The 25,065-nt window shown below is 39.6% G+C and overlaps 1 protein-coding gene across 1 annotated transcript in view; it reads left to right on the top strand.

The window, feature by feature from the left end:
- LOC135126060 (uncharacterized) overlaps nt 1–25,065 on the top strand; it is a 150,794-nt gene that overhangs the window by 33,250 nt on the left and 92,479 nt on the right. The window contains exon 4 of the mRNA XM_064051850.1: nt 14,564–14,620. Coding sequence (XP_063907920.1) covers nt 14,564–14,620 — 57 coding nt within the window. The remainder of the gene's footprint in view (nt 1–14,563; nt 14,621–25,065) is intronic.

Below are 25,065 nucleotides of genomic sequence, written 5' to 3'. Positions count from 1 at the left end.
AGTTGTCCCTATTTACGCGTACGTCTGGTCCTCGAGCGTCCCTTTCGATTAAAAAGTCGTCGTCGGTGGCGGTGCGTCGAAATATTCCCTTTATATTCGGAAGCCGGTCCATTATAGGTCTATCTCTGGTAAAAATCGGTCGTTGATGGTTCTCGTTCTCGAGTAAAACGATCCCTCCGCTCGGAATGTGCGCTTCGCGTGCGCAAAGGTCAACGAGTGGTGGAACGATTAATTTTAGAATCCTCCCCGCAGTTCCAGCATCCACGCCGCAATAAATTAGCGAACAGTTGTTGCGATTTAAAAAAGAAAACAAATGTATAGATAGTGCCAGAACGTTCTCACGTAACCTTGAATTATGGTTTTGTTTACAGCGGTGCACCTCCCGATCGGAAACGCGCTCCAGATCCGATCCTCTCGGAGCCGAATTTCGCCCGACGCTATTTCGAGCGTTGCACCAGCGCATTTTCGCCGCCGTCCATCCTCGATAATCGAAGTTTATCATCTGTTTAGCGGCCGCTAATTATAGCCCGATGGAGATTTCGCCGTTTTTCCACGAAAACGGCTATTTTCGAGCGCGGATTAATCGCGCGTGACTCACTGATACGGTGACAAAAATACCCAACTTTTGAGCAACTCTGGCATAAATGAGTGCCGGTCAGGTGGGCGGCGTGACCGTCGTCGCGACGTCGCTCGCGTTAAACAGATACTAGTTTAAATGTGTACGTGGACGCGTCCAAAACAAGCATTCGGCCGTCTGAGAGCGCGTGTTTTGATTACGTCTACGCTGGCCCAAATAGCTCCCGTTTCAGTGCCGCCGGCGGCGGCGGGGTGCCTCGCTGGGACCGTCCCCCAGTGCAGACGCGCCACGAGAAGTGAGTGCGGGGATGCGGCGGCGGCCGATTGCTGCTGCTGCTGCTGATTTCACGAGCCGGCTCGATGGAGCATAAACAGGGAAATACGTGAAATTAATGTGCGAGAATCAGACGGAACATGCTCAGCTGGATTGTAAGTAATCGAGAGATTGTTCGGCGGCGGGAGGCGCTCTTAGAACGAGTGACGCGGAGCTGATGGTAGTCATATGTCAGGTCGTTTGATGAGAGGAAAAGATGGCGGGGGAAGTTTCGATGACGGATTAACCGAGCAGGTGGTCGGACAAAGCAAAGTCGGGCGAAACATGGCAACATATACATCATAAAATAACGAAACGCATTCCAGGAATTTGCTACACAACTTGCGCGACCCACGACACTTTTTTGAAATACGTACAGTTACTCATAAACTACTAAACAAAAAAGGGATAGAAATTGTCTTTCAAAATTTAATGTTTTTGGAGTTTTTTGATAGAAAAATTTTGCCTTCTTTACGATAAAGAGAATTTCTATTTAAAAAAAGTTTGTCTAACTGTTTCTTGCCAAAAACAAGAGATTGGGGGTCCCCAAGACACTTTCAATTTCTTTCCAAATGAAACACCAGGAAACCTCCGAAATTGATTCAAACTTTTTCGAAAAACAAGACACCAGCGCCCCCAAAATCTATCCCAAAAAAAACGAGATGAGACGATTTTTTTGGAATTTTGGCAAGACACTAACATTGATTTAGTGACCACAGACCAGCGATTTAAACTGATTTATTTTCTCCCTGTGCAAAATTTGGAAAACAAATTTTTGTGGTTCGAGATGTTCGTTGTTAAACTTTAATAACATATTTTGATTTTTCGAAAGTGGTTAGACAAGATGTGGTGGTTTATCAAATGAGACAGCGTTGATTGAACGTGCTTCAGGGGCGCGGGAAGTTCTGTCTAAACAACTGCGTGTCTATTTTTGATAATTGACTTTACAGCGAGCCGGTTGTTGTGAAATCGCGAGGAAAGCGAGCGTCGCGGCGCATCTCCAACCTGAATAATAAGAAGCCATCAGTTCACATTAAATTCGAAAAGTGGAAATGAGATGTTATTATATTCTTTAAACGACATTAAACCAAATATAAATTTTGTGTTAAATTAGTGAGCCGAAAGCTACTTACGTCTTGACAGACGGGGGATGTAATTCGGATGTGACTCCTCAAAAGAAATTGGAGAAGAAGAAAGATGGCAGCATTATTGTGAGGTATAAATATATTTTGTCGGTAAACAAGACGTAGGCAGAAAGTAATGGCTTGATAGGTAGCAGAGATGGAAGCGAGTTATTTACCTACCTATTTAAACATAAGAACAGTTTGAAAATACGCGAAACGGGCACGCCTCAAAAGAAAACGGAAAGGTTTCTTTTCTCCTGCACCAGTTTCAACTAAACTACGCTGATTGAATTTCATTCAAAGACGTTCAGTTATTGCACATATGAAAAGAGGAAATCTCGTTTGGGTTCGTGCATCCCGGTTTGAAAAGGAACGACGTTTCAAAATTTTGTTTCGCGTTCGAGGGAGGACACGCAAATTTGGGTCCTCGCTGGCGGTTATTAAACTTTGGAGCGGGTCCGGACGAAAAAAAAGATTAGGAAATGTGACCGTTTCGTCTACCCGTCACGTTTCCACTAATAGAAAACAAATTGCAACACCTGTTCGTCCGTATTCGCTCGATAAAGTGAAAATCCCGTGGGGCCGGAGCTCCAGACACCGTTAAAAGAAAGTCGCTTGATTTCGCACCCAATTACATAAACAATTTTTTTTTTCAATTCGTTGTTCGCCACCGCCTCGGCCCGGCCCTGCCCCCGGATGAAACATTTCTCGGCGTTTACGCGAAAAACCCGCCAAACAGTTTATTAAATCACCCGTTTAATTGATTACCTCATGTGCTGACACTCCGCAGCACATGCAGCTCCATGTTTATGAATGAACGACTCCAGCAGTTAAAATTAGCCGAAAGGCGGCATTTCGCAAGGGCCGAAGGACGTGGCGGCGGTCCGTCGCGTTCCCAACAACACCGTTATCAATAATAATTCTCCGATCGGCGACACCGCATCGCCGATGATCATTATCCGGAAGAAAAGTAATTAATTTCCGGAATCGTTATCGTTTCGGGCGTTAAATCAAAGCGCGGTCTCGGTTTTCACCTACTTCGTTCGGCCGCCTGTCGCCTCCGAAATAAATCGACCTTTGGGAACGGCATGAGCATTCTTTATTCGATAAGCGTACTCGAAATGTACTTGTGCAGCATGCCAAATATTGTTCCTAGAACGGAACGCAAGCGTTCCATAAAAAACGGAGCGAGACGGGGAGTTTTAATTAAACTTGATTAAACATAAAAGTTGACTTATCGAGGGGACGATATTGTTTATTGCCGACGATAAAAATTCTTGGGGGGAGGAGCGGGTGGGGGATAATTGGGGCACTGGCGAAAACGACGTATTACTCAAATACTGGAATAAAGTACCAGATGTGTAATAGTGTCTACTGTACCACTGTCGAATAACATTTCTTGCCCAACATTCTCCTGTATTTCTTATAACGCTATATTTTTGGAATCACCACGTCGATACCTACATCCCCGCATTTTTTGAGAATGTTTAGACAACTTTTTTTTAAATTTTTCCAATGGTCGTTTTTGGATGGTCCCATAATTCAGTTGGTATTGCCATGATTACTGTCAAAGAATTTACAGAACTATCTCGTCGCCTGAGAACTTGTTTGATCCACAGACCGGAGTGCACTCAAGCCAATGTCGACTCTAAGCGTTCAGAATTTCTGCGGAAATTGGTTATTATTTAGATGCTTTTATACAAACATAATATCACATCTCATATGTTTCACTCGATTTTGACATGCAACATTTTTTTTGTAACTAAGCATTCTTTAATTGCGTTTGATACTAACAAAACGTCCTAAATTAGCAATACTTGTGGAACCGTAATCATGAAAGTGCAGTTATTTTTATGTTTTGGAAGGACTGTTTTCTATTTTGTATTAATTTTTACATATTTTTAGTCACAATTTTGGTGGTTATTTATTTTACATACTTTCTCAATTTTTCAATTTTTAACTTTTCTTCTCAGCTTTCAACTCCTCAATTTCTCGATCCTCTGATTTTTCCATTTCCCGATTTTTAAATTTTAGTTTTTTTGGAATTTAGATTTTTTTGATTTTTTGATGTTTGGATTTCTCCATTTTTCAATTTTACGATATTTTAATTTTTCAATGTTTTAAATTTTAGATTTTCGATTTTTCAGTTCTTCAGTATTTTTTAATTTTTCAAATTTTGACGTTTCTGAATTTCCAGTTTTCCGATTTTTCAATTAATCTATTTTTTTGTTTTCTCATTTCTCGACTTCCCAAAGTTTCGATTTTTCAGTTCTTGAGTTCTTCCATTTTTCGATTTTTCAGGTTTTTGATTTTTCAATTTTCCAATTTTTTAAGTTTACGATTTTTCGACTTTGCTTTTTTGACTTCTCGATTCCTCAGTTTTTCAGTTCTTCAATTTTTCTCCTACAATTTTTCGATATTTCAGTTATGGAATTTTTTAGTATTTCGACTTTTCGTTTTTTTGAGTAAGTACTGGATTTTTTTGATTTCTCGACTTTTTACTTATTGGATTTTGAATTTTTCGTTTTTAAAATTTTATATTTTTCAATTTTTTTTAAGTTTTCAGTTTTTCTATATTTCTATATTTTCGGAATTTTGAAATTTTCGATTTTCCAATTTTTCGATGTTTCGAATTATAAATAGGGCAAAAAGTAAAAAATCGAAAATTAAAAAATTCGGAAAATTGAAAAATTAAAATATCGAAAAGTTGATAAATTGAGAAATCAAAATACAAAACAATCGAAAAATCCAAAGTTCAAAAAACGAAAAACTGAAAATCCAAAAAATAAAAAATCGTAAACTCTAAAAATCGCAAAGTCGAAGAATTGAAATATTGAAAAATCCCAAAACTGAAAGAAATATCCAAAAATTGAGAAATTAAAAAAGGGAAAATTCAGAAATCGAAAAGCCAGAAAGCAAAGTCGAAAAATCGAAGAGTTGAAGTTACTGAAAAATCGAAACTTTGAGAAATCGAGAAATGGGAAAACCACAAATAGACTAATGGAGAAATCGGAAAGCTGAAAATTTAGCAACGTCAAAATTTGAAATTTGAACAATAAAAATACTGAAGAACCGAAAAATAAAAAAATCGAGAAGTAGAAAAATCTAAAATTTAAAACAATGAACAATTAAAATATCGCAAAATTGAAACATCTAGAAATTCATACATCAAAAAATAAAAAATTAAAATTCGAAAATCTAAAATTTAAAAATCGAAAAACTGAAAAACTGACAAGTCGAGAAATCGAAACCCAGAATTTAAAAAATCGAAAAATTGAATAATCAAGTAACTGAAAAATCGAAACATCGAAAAGTTGGAAAGTCGAAAAATTGAAAAGCCCAAAATTAAAAAAACGAAAAATCGGGAAATCAAAAAATCAGAAGATCGAGAAATTGAGGAGTCGAAAGCCCTGTAGAAATGTTAAAAATTGAGAAATTGATGAATCGAGAAACTGAACAATCAAAATATCGAAACATCTGAATTCGATACATTGAAATATTTAAAAATAGAAAAATTTTAAAAAAGAAAAATTGGAAAATTGAAAATTTAAAAATTCGGAAAATAGAAAAATTGAAATGAAGAACAGAAAATTCGAGAAATCGAAAAACTTAGAATTTTAAAAACTGAAAAATAAATTGAAAAATAAAAAAATTCAGGACTCCAAAAATCCAGGAATCCAAAAATCCAGGAACCCAAAAATTGAAAAGTCGAAAAATCCAAATATTGAAAAATCTCAAAACTGCAAGGAATATTCAAAATATTGAGAAATTGAAAAATTGGAAAATTGGAAAATTGAAAAAACGAAAAACTAAAACAGCAAAGTCGAAAAATCGTAAGCTTAAAAAATCGAAAAATTGGAAAATCAAAACCCTGAAAAATAGAAGAATTGAAGTGAAAAATCGAAACTTTGGGAAGTCGAGAAATCGGAAAATAAAAAAAACCGGAAAATTTAGAAACGTCAAAATTTGACAAATTGAAATATTTAAAAATCGAGAAATTGAAAATTTGAAGAATACAAAAATTAAAAAAGCTCAAAATTGAAATAAAGAAAAATTGAAACATCTAAAGTCGAAAAATAGAGAAATGGAAAAGCCGAAAAATCTCAATAGCGTATTTATCAACCACAGGTTCAGGACTGTGTTACTTTTTAACATTTAATTAACATTTATTCGACAAAATTGTAAAATGACATCATCAATTCCTGGGGGCATGAACGGATAAATTTTGACTAACCAGTTAACATGCTTCCAATAACTAACAACGTTGTTGATTTGTTTTCAAAAATCTTAACGTCTAAGGTAAAAAATTCAACACGGATTCATAAACCGTAAACGGAGGACATAAAATTTAAATTACATCTACTATTGTAAAATTTGGAGATTACGTCATTTCATTGTTGGTGACAAATTTTGGTGAGCGTTTTACCATTTGATAGTACAATTTGAAATGTAAATTTAGTCATTCGTATTAATATTTGGATGACGTACGGATTCAATTCCAAGGATAACTCGATCACAACATTTCCATTTTTATTGCCGTAGCGAGCACAGCGAGCTATCTCTAGCCACACTACAATCACCTCCATCATACTCAACATTCGACTTCTGTTGCAACCCGCGCCAAATCTGTGCCAATTATTTATAACCGCCGCGCACAGTTGACGCTAATAAGACCTGAAAATGAACAAATGTCCTCTTCCTTCAAGCTAAACAGCTCCGACCTCTCGTGACGTCAGCGTTCCATTGAAAACGCTGCAGCGAATGCATCCTCTCTACCAAAAATAAGTCTATAGAAAGTTTCTTTCAAAGTAAGAATTAATTGGACGGTGTAACCACCCACAGAACTTTATTACATGTAGTGATTTTATCGACTGATGTCATACAAGCAACGCAGCAGCGACTCAAACATTTCCTCTATAAACTTTCAGTAGCTATTAGGGAATTTTAGTTACCCTATTTTCGCAAAGTTTTGAACTAATGTATGAACATCATTACTGTACGAAACTTGCTTTCAGCCAAATTCAGCAAAATAAATTCCGCAGCATTATACAGTATAAATAGGATTAGATGAAATATGACAGTCAACTGAAGCAACAGTTATAAGCACTCCACTCCATTACCGCATTAAAGTTGCGATTTTAAATGCGCCCCGCCTGCAGAACGCGGCGTCACCGAAAACGGGAACGTTAACATCTGGCGATTTATTGATTATACCGATTATTGCATACGTTAAATATGCATATTTTTGCCTCTGACGATTATCTCCAATAGGCACCGAAACTTGTCGATTCTGCACCCTTTACCGGCTTTCATCATCGCGGGGGCCCCAAGTGCGCTCGTTCCACGTGGGGAACCCTCTCTGACCCTGCAGGACACGCGTGCCCCCGCCCCCCGCCGCCTCCCCCGCCACATTACCCACGCAAATTCCAACGCACCCGTGATCGATAAAACAAAGATGGCCCGACGGGAACGGCAACAATGGATTTATCTTTAGGGGTATCAGAAAGGTTGTCGTGGGGCGAGAAGTTGGTACTTTTGAAGCGTGTGCAAGGCCGATAAGCCGATTGAGCTGTGGTCGCTACGCAACACGAAGAGACATGCCTGCGAAGGTGTACAAAGAACAAGGTGCCGAAGCGATAAACCCGCCAACACATTGGCGGCGGGGAAAAAGCATTTCGCGTTATGGTAATACGTATGCAAACACGGCGGGTCACGCAAGCGGCGTTACGACAACGCTGAAATCCGCGAGGGATTTTTTTAAATTGGGACTTGACAAAGAACTTGTCAGAATCAGAGGTTGTGCGCGAGCGATAATGAGAGCAATTCGGCGCGATTCCGGGGGGCCGGAATAACGCACCTGACCCGGCGGGGGGCGAGGGGGAATAACGAGACCTTATTTTTACGTTGTTGACCTAGACGAAGGTTTCTGTTTGCGTGAATTAAATATTTTCGCGATACGGATCTGCAGCGCCTCGCGCCTGAGGACGCCACTAAAACACCAATAAACGTATAACTATTTAGAAAAATTGGTCGAAGGTTATTTCGACTGAACTTTCCTCAATTTCTCGACTTTTCAAGTTTAAATTTTTCAGTTTTTCAATTTTCCAACTTTTTCGATTTAACATTTCTCGAGTTTGCAATTTTTATTCGATTTTTAATTTTTCATTTCTTCAATTTTTCGATTTCCAATTTTTCATTTTTTTTTCAATTCTACGATATATTAACTCGTCGAGTTATCATTTTTCAGTTCTTCAATTTTTCATTTCTTCACTTTTTCGGTTTGCAATTTTTCGTTTCGGTTTTTTGTTTTCTTAATTTTTTCAATTTTTCGGTTTTTCGAGATTCTGATATTACATATGGGGTATTCCATTCCTTCGGTCGCCCTCTCGAACGAACTCGTAAAGCAATATACCCAGAGACGCCATGAGCAGATATGGGTGAAGTTGAGCAGCTGTCGGCATAGTAGAGCTTGTATGGCGACACCAGACCGTAAGTTGACGAAATTTTATCTCTCACTTTCAAGGGACAAACTGCGTAAACTGGTAGGATTCCTTACGGGACATTACCAGTTTAACAAACATCTATATACGATAGGGGTGGTAACAGACCCAATCTGTCGTGGATGCAATGAAGAAGAGGAAACAGCTGAGCACATTCTTCGTGAGTGTCCAGCCCTAGCCTCCTACAGGGAATCCATACTAGGGGACATCTGGCCTAGTATGGCAAATATCAGGGAGTTTCCACCCTCTGCATTACTCAAGTACATTCAAGCAGTTGGGTGGCTTGACGAGTAGAGGAGCGGGAAAACACCCTGATATGGACTTGGGGAAGGTACAATGGGCCCAAAGGCGAGGCCTAAGTGCCGGCTGGCCACGGTCAGCCCCCATAAATTAAGAATCCAGAATCCAGAATCCAGATGGGGTATTCCATACCAAATCGACCACTTTTTAACCCGACCCCTTTTGATATGCCTGAAAGTTTTTCTTCCTTTTCTATCCTATAAAAGACGTTTCTCAGAATTTTTTCAATTTTTTTTACCCGACTCAAAAAAAGTTATGAATTTTTGAAAAAAACCGCTCATTTTTTTTGAACTGCTAGAACTTTTTCAAAAATTGACCGTTTGGGACCGTTTTTTTTTCAAAATTTTTGTTTTTAAATGTACTTTTCGGAAAAAAATACACCAAAATTTTTAAAGTTCATCTTATAAGAAATTTTTCAGTTTTTTGAGAAAAACCATCAAATTTTCGAAGTTCGCCATTTTTTATTTTTTATTTTTTTTTTCTCATAAAAAACTTCAATCAATTCTCCAATTATCCCCACTAATCCCGGAGTGGGCCGATTCTTTTTTCTATTTTTTTTATTTAATTGAAAAAAAAAATTGTTTATTTTCAAAAGAAAAAAAAAATTTTTTTTCATTTATATTATTTATATTATAAAAGAAATAAAATTAAAAGATTTTTAGGTAATATATTTTTTATTTATAATCTTAATCTACGATTAATATGACTGAGATTCAAATCTTAATACGTCAATCGGATCGATAAACTAGGGTATGACAATTACAGACTTACCTATAGCCAGTTTATTCGATACACGCAAGTATGTTCTAATCCATAAATCTATATGGTTGTCTTAAATTGACAGTTAGAACATAACCTATAAATCTTCAGTGCGTTTTAGTATTGAATTAAAGATTATTGTCATTATATATAGATAAAAAAAAAAATTGTTTACTATTGAAAATGAAAAGATTTTTTTTTCAATTAAATAAAAAAAATAGAAAAAAGAATCGGCCCACTCCGGGATTAGTGGGGATAATTGGAGAATTGATTGAAGTTTTTTATGAGAAAAAAAAAAAAAAAAAAAATGGCGAACTTCGAAAATTTGATGGTTTTTCTCAAAAAACTGAAAAATTTCTTATAAGATGAACTTTAAAAATTTTGGTATATTTTTTTCCGAAAAGTATATTTAAAAACAAAAATTTTGAAAAAAAAACGGTCCCAAACGGTTAATTTTTGAAAAAGTTCTAGCAGTTCAAAAAAAAATGAGTCAGGTAAAAAAAATTGAAAAAATTCTGAGAAACGTCTTTTATAGGATAGAAAAGGAAGAAAAACTTTCAGGCATATCAAAAGGGGTCGGGTTAAAAAGTGGTCGATTTGGTATGGAATACCCCATATGTTTCTTTGTTTCAACGTAAAATGTTTCAATTTTTGGATTTTTCAATTCTTGGATTTGCAATTTTTCTCTTTTTCATCTTTTAGATATTTTATTTTTTCGTTGTTTCAAGTTTCGATTTTTTAATTTTTCAACTTTTCGTTTCTTCAGGTTTTCGGTTTGCAATTTTTCAATCTTCTGATTTTTTTTTCAACGTAAAATTTTTCAATTGTTGAATTTTTCAGTTCTTCGATTTGCAGTTTTTCGGGTTGAGCTTTTACCTACATATTTTAATTTTTCGCTGACTCAATTTTAGATTTTTCATTTCAGATTTTTGTTTTCTTTATTTTGTCAATTTCTCGTCTTTTAGTGCTCCGCCTTTGTAATTGTGTTTTGTTTCAACGTAAAATTTTTCAATTATTGGATTTTTCAATTCTTCGATTTGCAATTTTTCTAGTTTTCATTTTAAATTGTAACAATAATTATAATTTTCAAAGTTTTTCACCTTTTCAATTTTACGATTTTAGAATTTTTTCATTTTTCATTTATTCGATTTTATCAATTTTTCGGATTTTTAATTTTGAATTTCTCAATATGTATTTCATTTGTCAATGTTTCAGTCTTCGAATGTTACAGTTTTTCGATTTTACAGTTCCATATTCCATATTTTTCCGATTTTACAGTTTTTGGGTTTTCCAATTTTTTCATTCGATTCGTTTTATCTTTTTTAGTTTCTCGATTTTTAGTTTTTCAATGTATCAGTGTTTCGTTTGTTTGGTTCTTCGATTTGCAATTTATCCAATTTTTTCCACTTTTTATTTCTCGTTTTTTCAGTCATCCGATTTTTCAATTTTTTCCGTTTTTTTTTAATTTTTCGCTTTTTCAGTTTTACGAATTAAAAAATATGGAAAAATTGCAAAATTATAAAATTAAAAAATTAAAAAATTGGAAATCAAAAGCCTGAAGAAGAATTGAAGAAACGAAAAAAAAAATCGAAAGATTGAATATCGGGAAATTTAAAAATTGAAAAAATGAAGTATCTGTTGTAAAGAGAAAATATTGAAAATTAAGGAAATCGGAAAATCGGATAATTGAAGAATCCAAAAATTTCAAAATTGAAAAATTTCAAAATTGGAAAATGGAGGAATTGAAAATTTGAAAAATTGACTAAACGAGAAATTATGAAACCGAAAGAAACACGAAACAATAAAGGACATGAAAAAACGGAACATTGTAATATCAAAAATGGGAGAAAATGGGAAATAAAAATCAAGATCTGGAAACATTGAGGAAACGAAAAATTGAAAAATCGAAAAATTAAAAACTGGAAAACTGAGAACTCGAAAAACGAAAAATTGTAATATCGAAAAATTGCAAATCGAAATGTGAAGAAGTGAAAAATTGAAAAATTTGGAAATAGAGAAATTGAAAAATTGAAAAAATTTAAGTTGAAAAAACGAAAAATAATGAAACCGAAACATGAAAAATGGAAAAATTAGAATGCTAAAAAAACGAAAAAAAGAAAAATTGTGATATCAAAAAATTGTCCAGAATAAAATAGCCAAATGTTACACAATTTTGATTTTTTTTCCTAAAAATCTGGATGTCTAGGGTGGAAATTGAACGCGGATTTGACAACAATCGGTCTAATAGTAATTCGAACATATGGCAGCCAGTCGTCCGGACTCGATTACAAAATTTCCTTAGGTAAGCTACAGCCAGGAAGTAATAGTAATAATAACAACATTTATTTGTTGTATTAAATGGCAAAAAATTCTTGAAAATTTGTAACTAAATCCCGTTTGTAGCTTTAGGAAGCGCCGTCTAAATCACTACCCCGCACATTTTTTGCCCGAAATAACGCGTCGTTCCGCCGGCGGTACTCTCTTTTCATGGGCACTAATACCGGCTCGGTCCGATTTGTTTTAGGTCGTCGCTTCGCTCTTTATGACGTTTTTACAGCGGCCGCACTTGCCGTAAATTCCGCCATAACGCGCACTGCTCTTTATGAAACTATTGTTTTAGCCCGTGTTCGCCGACATCTTACAAATTGCCCCCGTAAAGTGGCCGTCCTTGTTTAAAAACGCGCTCCCACGTTCGGGAATAATTTCCACGAGTAACGAGTACAGTGCGAGTCGCGTTAAATGGCGCTCAAGTGACGTCACCGATCAATATGGCGTAGGAGTCCATTTGCATAGAGAGAACGAAATGCAAAACCAAACGTAACACAGGACCTAATTGGGTCGCTCGGATGACCATTAAGTCGCAATTCAGAAATTCCGCCGGCGAATAGTTTGCGTCGGATCAAAGGCTTTTTATCGGACGGTTTGTGCCCGAAATATTTTTAATTTTATTAAAAGGCCGCTAATGAAGTGGACTGCAGCAAAACGAAGCAAAGGCCGGCGCTGTTGAGGAGCATAGCTCCATATTTCTATTTATGACGACACGTTTCGAATTAATTAATGCCGCTTTCAGGGCGTCCGGGGGCCGCAAAAACGAAATTTCGAGCGCCTCTTTTGATCTCGGGGAGGTGTTCTCGCGGGCGCGTTAATCAACTTTGGCGGGGAAAGTCAGACAAACGTATCTCCTCCACAGACGCTAAGGGCACCCGTAAGAATCGATAGGAAGCAGCGTTCGCGGAAAAAACTAATTGCGGGCTTATCACGCACTGCACCTTAACAGTTTTGCGCGATTTTGAAAGAAGAAGGGGCGAACTATGTCTCTATAGACTTATTTTTTTAACAATTGCAGTGTTTCTTGTGGACTTGATCAAGTTGACCCTCGGCCGGCCGCTGCGACAACGCTAGCACCGTCCACGTCCTGCCCAGATTCGGTCGAACGCAGCAATTTGGAAAATTGTCGTATCGATTGGGTAATGGCAGCCCCACGCTGTATTATTGAAGTGTTGTGTGTAATTAAGGAGGGGGCTATTGAAACAATTTCTGGAGTACAAACGAGCCGTGACTGACATGTTGACCAAAAATAAATGACAGCTCGTTTGACCGGCGCTTCCGCGGCAATCAGGATGGCGCATTAACCTTCAAGACTTGTTTTCCGAACGAATTATTGATGGCGGCGTTTAGCCGTTATGGACTAGAAATTGTCTTCGCGGGGAGGGTAATGCCGACATAAATATGTTATGTGGACGAAGGGTTGCTTCGAGGACACGCAATGCCCACACCACCCGTCGAAAAAAAAATCGTTCTTTATTAAAGATCCACCGACGCCGCAGTTTGCGTCCGAACCGGCTTCCGTCAGGATTTTTTCTTCGACGAACAGATGGAAGTTTCGGTAATTACGATAAGAGTCCTAATTAATGTACATTTATTCGTCGCCCTCCGGCGCAACATATTTAAACAACAACAACAACAAGGGCAAAAAAGCCAACGCGATGTTTAAACAAAGGCGCTTCGTAATAATTCCAGAGAATAATTGTTTTTCCCGCCGGCGGGCTTCCACGTAGAGCCCTCGAAAAGGGCCAACAAGCCTAAACCCCGCCCGCTAGTGGAATAACGATGAATGATCACGTGTAGGCCGTAACGTTTTAATTAAATTATAAAAAACCGTCTGCCGTCCTCCCGGGCGAAGACGTCGGTTTCGAGCATAATGAAGTCGTCGGCGTCCCTGGCAACCCGATTTTATGAAACTCCCTCGTCCCATTTCGGCACTCTTAAACCAAATTCGTTTACGTGCTCGCGGAATCACTTTTGCAATACTGAAAATAGGCCCGTGGCGAAACCAAATCCAATTGAAAACTTTGTGTAAAAATTTGCTTCTCCCCTCGCTAGAGAGGGAAAAAATCCGACAAGATTCCGGCTGTTCGTGACCAGAATAAGGGCGCGAAATTCAACCCTCCGCGGCTTATTCATCATTCAAACAGGTTAATTGCGACAGAGATTTAATTTAAATGCATGGGGCTTGATTAACACTCGTATTAAAATCGTCCAAGTTAAATAAGGAAGACGCGACACGAGAAAAAGCTTCGACGCACCCCAGCATCCATAAAGTAGTATTTATTACCATATTTAAGATGTATTCTAAATATTAATTTGGCTTGTGAACGCCGTCTGATTTAATTGGAACGCAGGTACGCGACTGGAAATTAATTTCCAGATCGCATGCTCTGGAAAGTTTGCCAGAACGTCTCGCTCGCTGCGCGAGCTCCGCTAGCGCAGACCTGTTTTCGGGCCACTATATCGCGAGTCAATAGCTGAAACCGTAACAATATAAAAGTTCAGCAGTTCGAAAGTTGTGTGTCTGAAATGTTCCGGGCAATAAAAATAACGGCGATTGTTTAGACGAGAACTTTCCACACGTTCGCCGTACCAAATGGTCGCAGCCTCTTCCCCTGGTGTCCCCTACGTAATAAATACCTAATTCGATCATTTTGTTCCAGAGCGACAGCCTAGCAGAGTCTGAACCGGCACCTAAGGACATGACAGCTGTCAATGCGGTAAGTTTCCTTGATTAATATCCTCTGGAGGGTGCTCCCGTGGGGGCGAGAAGTTTGATTCGGTGACATTTGCACACGTGGGAGGATAATCCCGACAATGCCGCCTAAAACGAACGGAATGGAAATTCACCGAATCAACTCCAGGATGGCTAACGGCAGGAACAAAACTCCTCGAAGTACAAGTTGCAGGATAAATGGGCACGGCGCTATTGATTTGGCGTAACAAAAGTACGAAGAAAAGTCGGGCGATACTTACTGAGGTTAACATCTGTTTCTGAGTACGACTCGATCGTCGGGTTTGAGACTTCATGTGTCCAATTACCGAGTGGGGGCGCGATCGCAACAGATATGCCTTCTTCAGTGCTTTCGTGTAATTTGCTCTTTGATACTCCACTCTTGGCGTTGCTATACAATTACGTCCTGAAGAAGACTCACCTATCACAATTAACACGCCGTTTCGAGGCTATAAACAGGGATAATCTAGCAATTCGTTGTGTTTAGTGGAGGTCTGAATGAAAACAACAAACTCGAATTGCCCCATTATAAAATCAATCCGCTGGATTAAAAGGAAGAGGCGAGCGAGCGTCGAAAAGCGTTGCAGGCTTTTTACCAAAAAAGGGTTATTAGGGGTGGAGGGGGAACGGGGAGGGACGTGCGCTGTATTGTTTGAAGAATGCGAAATTTTAAGGAAAAAAAGAACTGGGTCAAAACTGTACGCTGCTCAGTTTTCGTGGTAGAACCAGAGGGATTAGAACGTTTAGGTACCTGATCCCAAACTTTATGGATTTCGTCTCTACAAGAACTAAACGTGGGTACTGCTTCCATAGAAGCTAGTTATTTGACAGACACTATCGAATAATTCTTTGTGGGTGTACTTGTTCACACTCATACCACTTTTACGTGAGTCGCTTCGGAGCACCAGACTGTGCTCGTTCCGGTGCCCGGCACCGTTTCAAGGTCCGGAAATTCCGGGCCCGCGGCGCCCATTTGCGCGTTCCTTGATCCAATACAAAAGCGTCTATATTTTATCCGACCCTCCTCGCACAAATGTGACAATTTATGAGCTTTTAACTTGTTCGGTCCTCTTCCGGAGCTCTCCACTTTTCCCGTTTCGCTCGCGATTAATCGAGGAATTAATTTAATTTAATTGAGCTTGTATCACAACGCCGTCCCTTCCCGACCGAATTACCGGTCTCCATTCAGCCGAGAGGAAAAAACCGGATGGATTTCTTTAATTTGATTAGTAATACATTTGGCGAAGTCGCCAGGATCGAGTCGAGCGCCAAAAAAATATATAACGTTCCATTTATTTTTCCCATTAAAAGAAAACAAACTTTCGTGGAGGGCGAGTAGCAACCAATCAGCTGCTTAAGAAGCAGTTTACGATGTTGACCGACTACACCATTATTCCCATTTTCTCGGCCATCTGAGACCATGCTTGCATCTGAGACTCGCACACCAGCTGCCGGAATCGATAACTGTGCTTATTTACCCTGATAGGAAACATACATCAGTGACGTCTCGCTGTGCGAGGTTGCTTTTTCTCGGGGTTTAAATTTTAATTTCGCGCAAAGACTGGCCATCCGCGGTCGGGGGCTTTCCGCTTGATTTTGGCACTCGAGTCGTCAGCGTCGGCATTTCTGCGGATCATGTCTGCGCCCTAATAATTAATAAGTAGCAAGTTGCCGAGCAAACTTGCAACAAATATCTCTTCAATTACCGTTCTTACATAGTGTGTAATCACAAACTGCTCTTAAGAGTTGCCGCCTACGCATTTAAGAGCTTCCGAATAATACATGAGCTCGGTTAATACAAGCTTTAAGCAGCTTTAAGGGAGGACTGCATTAGTACGGTGGGAGAGAACAGCTGTGCCTCCTATAAACATTGCCCTCTCTAGTTACCTAACTCGTGTACTTAGTTATTTGCATAATGCTCAGGGCTTTTTTAATTGTTTTTCCCTTTTCTCTCGACCCTTCCTTTCGTCAGCTGGCCATTCCGGCGCGAAATGCACATCTCCCCTTGAATTATGTCCGCATCGCTTCTAATTAGCGGCAAAAGGGAGATGACTTTGTCAGCGGCGGGAGCGGCGGGGCGCAAAAATTACAAAGAAAACGCGACCTTTGAACCCGGCCAAAAAATCCTTCGACCAAGATTATTATTGTTATTAAATACGGCAGACAACAGGTTTTGTTTTCATCCCAACAATAACCAACTAGTCTATTACTGCACACCCTAGATTCGGTTTGAATTTCCATTTCAAAGAATAATTTTCCAGATTACGGCTTTACCAGTTCAAAACGGTCGAAGATACCGACTTTCCGTTTATCCCACTGAATTCCTTGGAGTTTTTTAGTCCAAGAACTGATTTCTTGGGTCGGGAAAGTCAGCTTTTCGGGCCTGAGAGACCGATAAATTGGACGACCTCATTTTTTTTTTTTTGTAGAGTCATAGAAAAGATCAAAACAATTCAGGAAGATCCGTAGGTAAGTTCTGAATCCGAATTCATATTCAGGGGGTTCGATTTAGTAAAGAGACCAATTTTCATAAAGCTAAGTGCCTAATTAACGGAAAAAAATTGAAATGGTCCATGGTACAAAATAGGCTGAAAAATCAACCTTTTCAGATCTGTCCGAAATTGAGGTTCTAGCTTAACTGTTCATTATAGACTACATTTCTACCATCAATTGTTCAATGCTAATTTGATTTCAATCGAATTCGGATTGAATTTGTACCTCAAAATATGATTTTCGAGTTTATGAGTTCACCATTTCAAAATAGGTCAGGATACCGACTTCTCGTTTCTACCATTCGATTCCTTGGAGTTTTTTAGTCCAAAAACTAACTTATTAGGTTGGGAGATCAGTTTTTCGATTGAACGATCTTCTTTTTTTTATAGGTCGCGTCATAGAAAAAATTTAAAAAAATCGGGAAGATCTGTTGGTAAATTCTGAACTCGAATTCGTATTTAGAAGGTTCGATTTAGTAAAGAGACCAATTTTCAGAGAGTTGAGAGCATAATTAATCGAAAGAAATTGAAATAATCGAAATTCGAAATTTTCGCCATACAAGTGCGGTGCAAAATAGGCTGAAAATATCAAACTCTTCAGATCTGTCTGAAATTGAGTTTCTAGCTTAATTGTTCATTGAAAACTACATTTCTACCATCAGTTGTTCAATATTAATTTGATTTCAATCTAATTCGGTTTGAATTTTTGTCTCAAAATATGATTTTCGAGTTTAGGGGTTCACCATTTCAAAGTGGGTCAAGATAGCGACTTCTCGTTCATACCATTCGATTGGTTGGAGTTTTTTAGTTCAAGAACTCATCTCTTGGGTCAGAAAGTCAATTACTCGGGCCTGAGAGAGCGATAATTTGGACGATTTCATTTTTTCTATAGGTAGCGTCATAGAAAAAATTCAAAAAAATTCAGGAAGATCCGCAGGTAAATTCTGAAGCTAAATTCGTATTTAGGAGGTTCGATTTAGTAAAGTGACCAATTTTCATAAAGCTGAGTGCCTAATTAATCGAAAGAAATTGAAATGATCCAAATTCAAAATTTTTGCGATAGAAGGTATGGTATAAAATAGGCTGAAAAAATTAAACTCTTCAGATTTGTCTGAAATTGCGTTTCCAGCTTAACTGTTCATTGTAGACTACATTTCTGCCAAAAGTTGTTCAATATTATTTTGATTTCAATCAAATTCCGTTTGAATTTGTGTCTCAAAATATGATTTTCGAGTTTAGGGGTTCACCATTTCAAAGTGGGTCAAGATAGCGACTTCTCGTTCATACCATTCGATCGGTTGGAGTTTTTTAGTTCAAGAACTCATTTCTTGGGTCAGAAAGTCAATTACTCGGGCCTGAGAGAGCGATAATTTGGACGATTTCATTTTTTCTATAGGTAGCGTCATAGAAAAAAGTCAAAAAAATTCAGGAAGATCCGCAGGTAAATTCTGAAGCCAAATTCGTATTTAGGAGGTTCGATTTAGTAAAGAGACCAATTTTCAGAAAGCTGAGTGCCTAATTAATTGAAAGAAATTGAAATGATCCAAATTCAAAATTTTTGCGATAGAAGGTATGGTACCTATAAAATAGGCTGAAAAAATTAAAAACTCTTCAGATTTGTCTGAAATTGCGTTTCCAGCTTAACTGTTCATTGTAGACTACATTTCTGCCAAAAGTTGTTCAATAATATTTTGATTTCAATCAAATTCCGTTTGAATTTGTGTCTCAAAATATGATTTTCGAGTTTAGGGGTTCACCATTTCAAAATGGGTCAAGATAGCGACTTCTCGTTCATACCATTAAGTTCCTTGGTCTTTTAGTCCAAATTTTCACCTATGCATATGGTATGAGGAAAAATAATAATGTGAAAAAATAAAGATTTCTGATCTGTAATAATAATTATAGCACGTTTCAATAGAAGGCTAAGAATTTGTGTACATCAATAGGGGGTGTTGCCACATAGAGTACTTGATGGAAACGAGAAGAAAATTTTGGTATACCAGAAAAGAGGTGATTTAGTAGTTGATTTCATAGTTTCGGTAACATCGTTAATAAAAACAACTAAGAGAAGAACCCTAAAATAGACCCTTGAGTAACGCCCGAAGTTACAGCGATCTTATCGAATCCTTATCCATGATTCTTAACATATTGAAATCTTGTGAAATTAGTGAATTGAAAATAAAAATCTTTTTGAAATCGCTTAAACTCTGCTCGGCAAATTTAAAAATTCGAAGGTTTAGCTCTTTGTAGCACGATTTGTATTTGCGCCATAATTTCGACTTGAATTTGAGTTTTCTAATAATATCAAAGGTGAACCATGGAGCATACGAATTATTAAAGCTTCGACGAGTCCTAGGGAGCCAAAGATCGAGAGTACAATTGAATTGATTACAGGAAAGGTGACAAGTAGTGTTGAATAATAATCAAACTCCTTATGATTGTCAGTTGGTGTGCGATAATTCCGGGCAATCAATAGCCAGGAACGACAAGATGATGGTTGTCCAAGGAGAAACTACGTGATCGAAATGGGGGAAGTGCGTGCTGCACCACGTTGCACCCGCCCCCTCGCTTCGCCCCTTCTTCCCTTCTAATTATCGAGAAAAGGGCACCGGGGCGCGAAAATCACAAAGAGCTCGCGACCTTTGAACCCGGGATATCTGGAAATTGATGTGTTACGATCGATTACTCGGCACGGCCAGCCCGGAGATAATCTCGTTACAAAGGATTACATGTCCGTCGTGTAAACGTAAAACGCAGTAAAACACGCTTCCGTCGTCGGACAAAATGAATTTTATTTATTAATCTTGTTTAGGGCGGCCTCTGATCGCGTAAAAGGCTCAGGTGCCGCTCGGCCGGCAATTTCCCCAAATGGCACCGACTCGGGATAATCACAGATTGTCCTGACAATCGCACGTCGTTTTAAACGCGCACGACGACGACGGCGGCGTTTTTCTCCTCCGCCCCGCATAAATCCCGCCCGAGACGGCGGCGGAGTGCGGAATAACCTTAGTGAGATTTCAATTCCCAGGCCGAGCGGATTCACGGATCCTGTGGGGTGTGAAAAGAGTCAAATGTGAATGTCAACCCTTATATGCCACATTCCTGGCTAAACGCGCGCCGCATGCCGAACAGCCACTTATCGACGGTATTAGGGCGGCGTCGCGAGAAAGGGGAGTCGCGTGGTACTTATTATTTTACTTATTATTAGGACCCTACACCGACCCGGAAATGACCGGCATTCAGGCAAGGCTTCTGTCATTACGGGTACCAAGACCAAGTACTTACATGCATTGAATTAGATTAATAAAAAACTTTTGAGATACTAGGATTATACCAAACAAATATGACAAAACAGGATTTTGGCATTTTGACAATTATTGAATCATTTAAGTGTAAATATTTCAAATTCCCAACTAAACTATTTGGTACCACCTACATTGGAGATAACTAAAGGTAGAATTTGAAATTTATTATTATTATTTTGTGCTGGGTGATTCGGTTGAAGTTTATTCAAGGACGTTTCGCGTCCGGAAGATGGTAACGTTGTTGAATTCGGTGATTGCGTCGTGGGTTCCCCCGGGACGGTCCTCCGGGCCCCGGGCCGTGCGATAAGACGCGAGGTGGCAAATTATCCCGTTTTTTATGGGCGTTCCGTGCGCTCGTGTCGCCGTCATGTGCTCCCATCGACGGCTTTGGAGCCTTACTCCATAACTCTGAGTTATGTCGTCCGGAGTTCGCCGCGGGAATCCCCCGTCCCTCCGGCGTAATTAAATCGATGGTGATTTACACGTTTATTAAAAATGCCCGTTCCGGTCGTCGCTGCGCTGCTTTGTTTGTAAATTGAATAATGCACTCCACGTATGAACACATAAATTTTAAAAAGAACCTCCGATATTACGGACTGATAAAGCTCAATCCACCCTTCGTTTCGCCGGCATTGTTCTCTCATATATTTTATATTAAACTAGCTCTTTCATCGCTCGGGCTCTCGAGCAAAAAGCTCGTTATTTTTAACAGCACTCGTCTACGTATTACATTATATATTCCTGGGGGAGATTGCTAATAATTCGCTGTGAGCGTTTTACGCGGGTCCCAGTTAAAAAACAAATTCGCAATTAGCACAATAGGCGCGATGAAAAACGCACTTTTTTCCAGGGGAAGAGTGAGTAATTGCGCAAAAAGCGCGCCGACGACGCCGGATGGGCCGTTTGCGGCGAAAAAGTATCGGCCTTTTTGTAAACACGGCGTAACGCGATATCGGGTAATATAAGAAAGTCATTAGCACTCGAATGTAAACTGACCGAGTTAATGTCAACAAGTTTGCGCAAACAGAACGGACGCTAAAGAGCTTTTCTAGGCAGGTGAAGTGCCGCCGCCACCGTCCTCGTGCCCCGATTGATGTGTTTGTGCCGCTCTCGCTCGGCTTTACACTTGCCTGGATTAATGTAAATTGAAAATTTGAGGGCCGCCGGACCGTGAAAGCCAAACATTAGCCAAATGCTCAGTACGTAATGCCACAGTTGCATTATTACACGGTGGGAGTTGGCGGGATTCGAGGGGCCAACAGATGTAGAACTACATTAAGAGATTACGTTTGTATAGAACCAGAAAACAGATTTAATCTGAAAACAAAATTACAACTAGATCCCTTTGAGAAACAAAAAAACACACATACCTCCTTGTGAAACCACCTCGGATAAGATGAGCAATACCTTAGAATTTTTAAGGGAGATAACGCACAAACCTTATCATCTAGACCGAGAGCAATCGACACATTAGATATACATTTATTTTCCAAGAGGATATCAACACCCAATTAATGGAAAACGTACAAAAAGATAAAAGCTAAAAGGGAAAAAACTAAGCTAAGGTCTCCATTTAGGTAAAAAACTAAAAATTAAATCAGAATATAAAAGGAATTTTTTCCCTGAAGATGGTGAAAGATCAGTCGTCTTGGTTTGCTTTTCGTTATCAAAACCAGCATTAACTTTGCCAGTCTTAAAAATATTTATATCGCTTTTATGTAGTGTCTCGTCGAGTGGTGGCACGGTAATAAAAAGTCATAACGTGAAATTTCCGAGTGAACCCGTCCCCGCCGCCTGCGACCTCCTAAAATTTTTCCCACCTCGTAAAAGGCGAAAAGCCGGCGCATTTTTCATCGTTCTTTAAACATATTGTCTCTCTCAACAGCCGCCATTTAAATTTTAAAGCGAACGCCCTTTTCGGCACTTCTAATAAGTTACCATTTCGCGTTATTGTCTGCGAGCCCCTAAAAAGCCGAAACGTAGAAGCGATAACTCGCCCCTTGCTGAAACAACAACGATAATGATAAATATTTAATAATCCGCCAAGTTCCGGCCGTACTCGTCATATTTTTATGTTTATGCCGCCGCAAAATGTACAGACGTGGCGCATCTTAATTCTGACATGTAAATGAGGGGCATTAAAGGCGTGTGTATATCCCTGCCGTCGCTGCTGAATTTAGACGTAAAATTTTATACACACATAAAGCGTCTAAATTAACTCCATAAAAGCCGAAAAAGTTGGGAAATTGTTTCGGTCGTTATTCTATTTTAGAACTTTAAATTAAGGCCGGCGATTACGACGAAAATAATGGAGTGCTTCAAGGTGCCTTAAACGTAATATATATTTTTGAGGGCGCCAGCGGCGAACGCCGCCTGATTAGACGCTATAAACGAATACGCGTCAGACGCGCATCGCGCGCTTGATTAAAAAAACCCACTTTCCTATTTTGCAATAGACTCGGGTCTTACGACAATGCCCGCCGCCCCTGACGTTGAGGCAACCATTTAAACTCGTTTGTCAAAAAGTTGCTCCATTGTTCGGGCGACCGGAAGTGCCGGAGCTACAGGCCTAAGCAGCAAGGTACAGGAAATGAGCGAGTTATTACATGACGAGTATTTTCTTTTTGGCAAAGTCGCAACGACGACTATTGTGGAAGCGGGAAATGGGAGCGGCACTCGCACAAAGAGTGCTTAAGAAGAACACAGCGACATATGAAATAATATTAACAGAAAACAATAGAAAACACGCGAAAAAACCGGGGGCGGAAGCGTGCAAGCGGGATTATCGTTTCGGTTTTGCATCCGGGAGCACTTTTTCCCAAACAAAAGGATCCTCCGTGCGCGTTTTAAATAAATCCTGGGCGCTAAAGTGCATTTTGGCGAACACGGGAAATTATTGCGCGAGTCTGGGAGAGCACGCATATGCCGCGGACAAAGAACCGGGGAATAATGGTGGCAGGAGACTTTCGTAAACAGAAATACAGTCACGGAGAGGCGAAAGAGTGAAAGTGAAGGGGTTTGTGGGTACGCGGTAGCCGGATAACGCGTACGCGGTAACGAAACTACCGCTTACGCGAATTAAACGCCGGACGATCAAGTTCGAGCCGAATCATTATCAAGGGTGACTAACACCCCCACTACGCATTTTTCAGTCTCTTCATTACACTTAATGCAGCTACCGTCGAAGAGGAACGAGGCCCAGAGGAGCTAATTCCCGCCCCGAATTGAAAAAACAATAACCCTGATCGATACTAACCCCAGTGAGTCAAAGTTGGAAAGAGTACACAACAATCCTCCCCCGCCAGCGTCGACAAATCACCCCACTTTATTTCGAAAGAAACAATGCAAGTTGGATCGGCGGTCAACCTCTTGTCGAACGTAGAAAGAAAATATCGCGGTCGACAGAAAACTGTAGAGTTGTGCGAACGATGTTGGAAGGATTGTGATTTATGATCGGAGTCAGATTTCCCGATTTTTATTCGAGCCAACAAACAGGGTTCCTTTTATATATTTTAGAAGCAGAAACCGAGAAGTCCTATTAAGGGAAAGTTTAAAAGATTGATTCGAGAATCCACCGTGGACTACTCGAAATGCAGTCGCTCAGAAACTAGTCTAGGTCATAAATTTTTATACGGTCCTGCCGCTGCTCGCTCGTGTGCTGATTCCAAAACACGCCGATAAATTATAGAAAAATGGTCCTTTGCGTCCGAATCGAAGGACGAAACGGAGACGATTAGAGAAAGCGACAAACCGCAAACTCTGTGATTAGTTGTACGGTTAATGGAACACTGTTATAATTTGTATGCGCTTTGAGATAGTTGCGATGCTTTAACGAGATGGAGCGGGCTCTGTGGGCGGTTAATAAAGCCGGACTAGCAAAATTTGCACAAATAAGCTGCCCCCACAGTGTTCTCATCAACTTTGAAGTGACGTGCAACCGCACGATCTGTGACGTCACGCTGTAAAAACGAGCTCGCCCTCCAGATTTTGTTATTCCGCGCGCCGTATAAAATTGAATAAAGCGTTTTTCTTGGCGGCTCCATTCAACAGTTCCCGAGCCCCGGCAAGTGGCAACTGCAAATTATCAGCTGTCTCGAGGACTTTTGAGTAACACTCCGAGGATGATTGAGTGCTCCAACGAGCACTTGATTGTTTGCGAAGGACTAAGCAAATGTTACGTCAACAGCCGCCCGTAATCGATTGCGGCTGCAGCACGCGAAAATATTGTCTTTTGTGAAAAACAGACGTTTCCGTGCGGCGGGACGCTTGATGGAAGAGGAAGCACTCCTCGAACGTACACCGGCCGGGGTAATTTGTCTTCGTCGTCTGCGATTCAGACCGGGCTTAGCTTTGATTTACACCCGTTTACGTTGAGGGTTTTTCTCGGCGGCTGCAAGGGCTTGCATGCTCGATGCAGGTTAATTAATTCTAATCAGATACGGACGCAGGGAACACTGATTGAATTAGCGATTATTGAACGAGGAATGGAGAGTCGGCGTGTTTACATGCTGCACAGAGCGTGCATCTGAATATGCAAATTTAATTGCGCACAAGGGGATGCGGAAGCCGTACCTGGAGATGATGCGGGAGGATGCACCGGGGGGCTATGCGGTTGGGGGAGACGGGAGGGCGAG

Source organism: Zophobas morio, unplaced genomic scaffold (genome assembly GCF_036711695.1).
Source record: "Zophobas morio isolate AGI-343-1 ecotype UQ-CSIRO unplaced genomic scaffold, CSIRO_AGI_Zmor_V1 ptg000010l, whole genome shotgun sequence".
Classification (NCBI taxonomy): Eukaryota; Metazoa; Arthropoda; class Insecta; order Coleoptera; family Tenebrionidae; genus Zophobas; species Zophobas morio.
This window is presented reverse-complemented; position numbering and strand designations above follow the sequence as displayed.